Consider the following 5,794-nt stretch of genomic DNA (forward strand, 5'->3'; position numbering starts at 1 on the left):
ATACAAAGGGCGGAAAGCCAATCACACAGAGTACATTTTTCATTTAAAAACACGAGTTGCAGTCAGATGGGGAAAAACCCGCCATAAAGTCTCGATATATGTTTTTTTCAAAGTTAAACTTGCATTAATTTTTCATGGCTTTCTAAACATGCGGCTTTTTTGTGCGAGACGCGAGTGCAGCAGTATTAGATGTCCGTCTAGACAATGCGATCTTCTCCGCATTGATGTTCTCTTTTTCCGCTATCTTTTTAATGAACAACGCAGCAGCACCACATCTAGTGGCTTCAACTGGATAGGCTAACAAAAACATTATAATGCAACGATTCGAATGCAACGTTTTTGCATTCGAATGTGTATTTTTATTTTAAATTCGACGAATATTCGAAATTCGCATTTTTTTTGACAGCCCTAAAATCCACTGCTCTCTTGTCTCCTCTGAGGCTGGGACTCTAAATAGTGTTCTGTGCTCGTCTGTGCAGCCAAAGACAGAACAGTTAGCATGTTTTGCTCAAACTTTCGCCAGGGCATTAGAGCTGATACACACCGTTGTCGCTTGCGAAATCAAAATGATGGCGCCGTGGGTATAAACTTACAGATTAAGGGGCGGTGATATTATAATGAGATCCCTTTCCCATGTCACCAAGGGAGCGAAATCAGACGGCTCGTTTTCTCAGATGCTTGCAGAAAAAGGCTTACCAAAACAAAGTTACTGGGTTAATCTTTTTCACATTTCCTCGGTTGGTAGATGCACCGGGGACCTGATTATAGCACTTAAAACCTGGAAAAGTCAGATTTTCATGATATGTCACCTTTAAGTAGCACAGCTGTTTTCAACATTGATAACAATAAAGAAATGTTTCTTGAGCACCAAATTTGCCTTACTATTTTCACTCTTTTTTGATCAAATGAATGGAGCCTTGGCGAGGGTAAATGATTACTTTAAAAAACATGAAAAAATAAATTATCAATCCAAATAACTTTTGAACAATAGCATATAATTGCCAAATATTTACTTTTCATAACATTACTAAAAACTGAAACAGAAAATGATTTAGTCACTGACAAAGGCTGTTGTCATGTTTTGGAACTCACATTAAGGTTAAGGGGTATAAAAACCTCTGCTGAATTGAGCACAGTTACACCAATAATCAGCCTAAGTAATATCAGTCTATCACTAAAAATAACCAATCAAACCAGGCCAAACAGCGCAATACAATAATGCTAACATAAGCTATACAAAAGCACACAGAAATGTTTTCAACCGCACTGCATGTTCAGTACAGACCTGTGGTAATCGACATACACCAGCTTATCAGTACAGCTAATCTTTGTGCGTTACGTGTTTAACAAGGCAGAGAGAAGAAAACCCGGAGACCAGGATCAGAGTTTCCATTCAGTCCTCCAGGTCAGGCCCTCCTAATGAGACCCCCATCAGTGGAAGTGCAACACCGCCTGGAGGAATCTATGGTATGGAATATCATATCCTCCTCTAAATCTCATAGGACTTCCAGAACTATGAGCACATCTCCATGACTAAAAATATGACAGCTTAATCTAAAAACAGCCAGCCAGTTAATGTCTGTTGTAAATAAAAAATACAACCACTGTTTGTTTGGCCAAGCTCAAAAAAAAAAAAAAAAAGTAGTCACAATTGTTCTCCAAGATGTCTGAAGATTAATATATAATGTTCTTGGGTGACTAAATATAAATGTTCTTGGGGAAGCCACACTAAATTTTGTGTTTCATTCATTTCTATTCTTGCATATGAATACATGTACACATATTATTATTTTTAAGACATGACAAATAGACCCAATTTTCTGAAGGTTTTTTTTAATCAAGTCTGACAGGATGTTCGAATGAAGAAAAATTAAAGAGAGCCTGCATGGTTTGTCATGGTAAACTGGAGAAAATGGTATTTTTATCATTTTGAATTTATTACTTATAATTTACAGTTATTACTATAATTTCCAGGGTTCCCAAAACATTTGACCACTATATTTCCATATTTTTTTCTCATGTTTTTCGCGTCTTTATGATTACTAGATAAAGAAGATCAGTTTCCACTCAAATAGACCCATTTCTAGCCAATGAAATGATTCAGAGTCAAACATAACTAGAAAAATGTGTATTCATTATAGAAATTTCCATGACTAGTATTCCATGACTGTTCCACCGTGGAATACTGCACTAGAATACACTACTATTCCTTTAATTTCCCTGACTATATAATCCATGCCTGGAAATCCCATTTTGTGATTCACAATTTCAAATAAAAGACCGCTGTTGAGATGAAAGAGCTGATGAGGTCTTGAACTCAGCTGTATTACACAACAGGCAAGCAAATGGACATGACAATGTTTGAACACTCTCAGATTTCTCACCTTCAGTGTGGTCAGAGGTACCCAGGCCCGTGTCCCCACTGTCCGCTGTGCTGGGCCGCCATCCAAAGCGGCTCTGGAACTTCTCAGACACAGCAGGTGTCAGCCATTCCGTGTCAGAGTGTCCTACCGGAGCGCAATGAACACATGATGTGACACTCTATTATGGTTATGAGGTACATAACATACGCTTTAACCGTGGACGGCACTGGATTTGTACCTCCAAGTTTGGGGTTCTGGTATTTCTGTGAAGTGGTCATTCCTGTGGCAGTCACCTGTGGACAGCATTCATTAGTGAATAAAAACCAAAATAAAAAAAGACAACACTGTCAAAACACAAAAGTGTCTGGAAGCAAAAAAAGAGGAAGTAAATCTTTTTGCTGTGCTGCAGAACTAAGAACAACAAACAGAGCTGGCAGAACAGCTGCAAACAAAATAACAGCAAATAATAAATATAAATTACAAAATAATAATTTAAACTGGTTAATACCATTAGTATTATATAATAAAATGTGATCATGTTTTTTGTATAACCATAATTACACAATATTTTACATTTCTAAATATTATTTTCCGCTACTGTTTAACTAAATGAAAATGTATAAAGTATTCAAAATCATTCACAGACTAAGTGTTTGAAAAAAACGTTTAACTTAACTTAATTGCAAAACAGCAGAAAATATTAAATATCTTTAATATAATAAATAACTTAGTTGTCAAAGTTAACATTATTTAAGTCGTGCTATATTTTAGGTAGATTTGCTTATATGTAGGACATTTAAATCTCGTTTACCCAGAACAATGTAATCAAGGCATTTAATTTTCATAACTTTTAAATGTTCATAATAGCTTTGAAAACAAGCTCCACATATGTTGCTACTTCAAACAAACACATTTACCTTGTACAAGTAGCCAAGTTAGCTCACAAAAAGAGTTTAAAAGGTCAGTAAAAAAGTAAACAACTCCACGTACCTTAACTCACGGGCTGAAAGGGTCTTTACTAAAGATAATAAAGACGCGAACACAACCCAGAGGAACAATAATGTGCTTCATTACCCGAGAGACGCTGACTGGACGCTAACATCAATAACACACAACAGTCAAACTGTAAGCGACCTCGAGCTTCAAACACCCGCCGCAGTGCCACTGAAACTCGGGACTCTTTTTTTTCAACCGTTATTCTTGTTCTTCCTCTGCGTTCTGCTCGCTTGCCAGGATGAGACAGCAAGCGCCCCCTGCCGCTTGATTAGTGAGCTGCAGGCGCAGACCAATCCACCTTCGTTTATATGATAAATTATTATTAATTAATTTTTATTATAAATTAATAAATTATTATTAATTATTAGTGATAAAATGTCATATTCAAATTTTATATTCCAGGCCATATTAAAGAATCAAAATAACTCACAATTTACCCATATGCAATATATTGTGCTATAGTATTCATAGTTAGCAACTCCACTTGAAGGAGCCCCTTTTACTCAACGTTTATATGCCCAGATATGATTATGCTTTGTATTTGCATTCTATGTTGTTTATTCTTTATAGTGTTTAGTTCATTATATTGTTGCCAATTGATTTAATAAATAAATAAATAAAGTAAAATAGAGAAATTGGCATTATTGTTATTTCATTCTGCTTTCTGTAGACTGGGCAGAAATCATGACATTAATCATTTTTTGTAAAGCCAGCAAAGGAGTGCTATAGTGAGTCTGTGGAAAAGTTTTGGGGGGGGAAATGTTTCAAAATAAATATAGAAATAAATTACAGAACTTGACATTATTACTATTTTATTCTGCTTTCAGAAATCCTGAGATAAATGCACAATCACTAACTGTGATTAAAGTTTTTATGTAGATATTATACTTTTTTATTTTTCACAGTAAGCAGGCAAGGAAAAATTATTTGAAAAAAAATGGAAACTAAATAAAATAGTTATGTATTAATAAAATAAATAACATCTACACAACTCAACATTACTAGTTCATTTTGCTTTCTATAGACTTGACAGAAATTGTCCTTTCAGAAATCTAGTTATATGCTCATGTTATATGTTAATCTCTGAATGAATCAAAGCAGCAGTTAAAAACATATTTTTTTATTAGCTTTTGATCAGAGATGAGTGCTGAGGTATTGTCGTTGTAGTTAGTTACCCGTCTGGGTTTGTCTTGTATGCTGTGTATTGATGTTTTTTCATGGGTAATATTTTTATATTTTTCTACTGTACTGGTGAGTAGAAAAAATATATAGTGTTGAGCTAATAAAATAGTATTTTTCAGATTTTATACATATTTATACTTTCTTTTTCACAGCATCATTTTTATGTTTTGCCTTGTCATATTTGAGGCCACTGGCATATAAAATTGGGGTATGGGGTACACATAGCTTAGTTTACCCATGGTTGATAAATCACTCATCTAGTCTATTTTAAGAGACTGCAAGTTAACTCAATTGCACTCCAGCCCAATAAGGGGAGCTTGTCTGCGAGTCAGTTCATGCATCTTCAGCCAATGTTAGAATAGAAGCAGCAATAGCGGCCGTAATCGGTGGCACGCTGGGGCAAACGGGCACAGCTATGTATTTTCCCGTGTAATTATCATAAACTGTTGTTTTTGTGAATGACTGCACGCCGGTGCCCGCTCAATAGATTGCAATGGCACCGGGTTGGCAAGAGATCGCTTCACTGCATGTGGAGCAGATAACGGGATATGTCAGAGAAACCCTGTCGACCGTCCTCGTCTATCTGAAGTCCGAGCTGGGAATAGACTTGGGCTTGAATCCTGATCTCTGCGCCCCATGGCTGCTCCTTTTAACGACCTGGGCCGGTCTAGTTCTCATTCTGATTGTATGGGTCTCGGTCTGTCGCGGTTTATCAAAAAGACTTTCAGGGACTGAGACAGGAGAAAACATCGCCGACAACACCGGTCCAGTGCAAACGGTGAAGAAGGCAGACGAGCCCCGGAGAAGAAACCGAAAGAAGAACGCTGAGAAGGTTTGCTTTAGAAGCGGCATTTCGATTCATCTTAGTGACTCGATTCTTTTGCATCCAAAACGATTCACCATTAGATTCGTTTACTGCGTATTTTGCGTCGTTAACTTATGCCTCTAGGTGGAGAAAAGCGAGAGCTTTTGTGTTTTATGAGCGAGTCGTTGAATCCTTTCTCAAATTATTCATTAAGAAGCGTATTATTAAAAAAAATAATAATAATTCACGTCGTCAAGTCAAGTTGTCAAGTTGAGCTTTATTGTCATTCTGCTGCATCCTAGGTGGGGGCGGGGGCGGGGTACAGCCTTGTACGCGTTCTTTTAAGTCTATTAAAAAGCTACAATAGGAGTGTTTAACATCATACAGGTGCATCTCAATAAATTAGAATGTCGTGGAAAAGTTCATTTATTTCAGTAATTCAACTCAA

The 5,794-nt window shown here is 36.6% G+C and overlaps 2 protein-coding genes across 4 annotated transcripts in view; one reads left to right on the forward strand and one right to left on the reverse strand.

Moving 5' to 3' along the window:
* The window catches only part of LOC107666796 (centrosomal protein of 85 kDa-like), a 19,416-nt gene extending 15,860 nt beyond the window's left edge, over positions 1-3,556 (reverse strand). For 2 of the 3 annotated variants that reach the window (XM_016458239.1, XM_016458236.1), the window contains exons 1-3: positions 3,354-3,556; positions 2,602-2,656; positions 2,385-2,510 (exon numbers count right to left, since the gene is read on the reverse strand). In XM_016458239.1, the coding sequence (XP_016313725.1) occupies positions 2,385-2,510; positions 2,602-2,641 (166 nt within the window). In that variant the 5' untranslated portion in view covers positions 2,642-2,656; positions 3,354-3,556. The remainder of the gene's footprint in view (positions 1-2,384; positions 2,511-2,601; positions 2,657-3,353) is intronic. The other variant, XM_016458237.1, reaches the window with a different exon arrangement.
* Positions 3,557-4,868: 1,312 nt separating this feature from the next.
* LOC107666798 (protein LYRIC-like) overlaps positions 4,869-5,794 on the forward strand; it is a 7,309-nt gene continuing 6,383 nt past the window's right edge. Inside the window, exon 1 of the mRNA XM_016458241.1 lies at positions 4,869-5,373. Coding sequence (XP_016313727.1) covers positions 5,035-5,373 — 339 coding nt within the window. The 5' untranslated portion in view covers positions 4,869-5,034. The remainder of the gene's footprint in view (positions 5,374-5,794) is intronic.

This window comes from Sinocyclocheilus anshuiensis, unplaced genomic scaffold (genome assembly GCF_001515605.1).
Source record: "Sinocyclocheilus anshuiensis isolate Anshui unplaced genomic scaffold, SAMN03320099.WGS_v1.1 scaffold267, whole genome shotgun sequence".
Taxonomy (NCBI): domain Eukaryota; kingdom Metazoa; phylum Chordata; class Actinopteri; order Cypriniformes; family Cyprinidae; genus Sinocyclocheilus; species Sinocyclocheilus anshuiensis.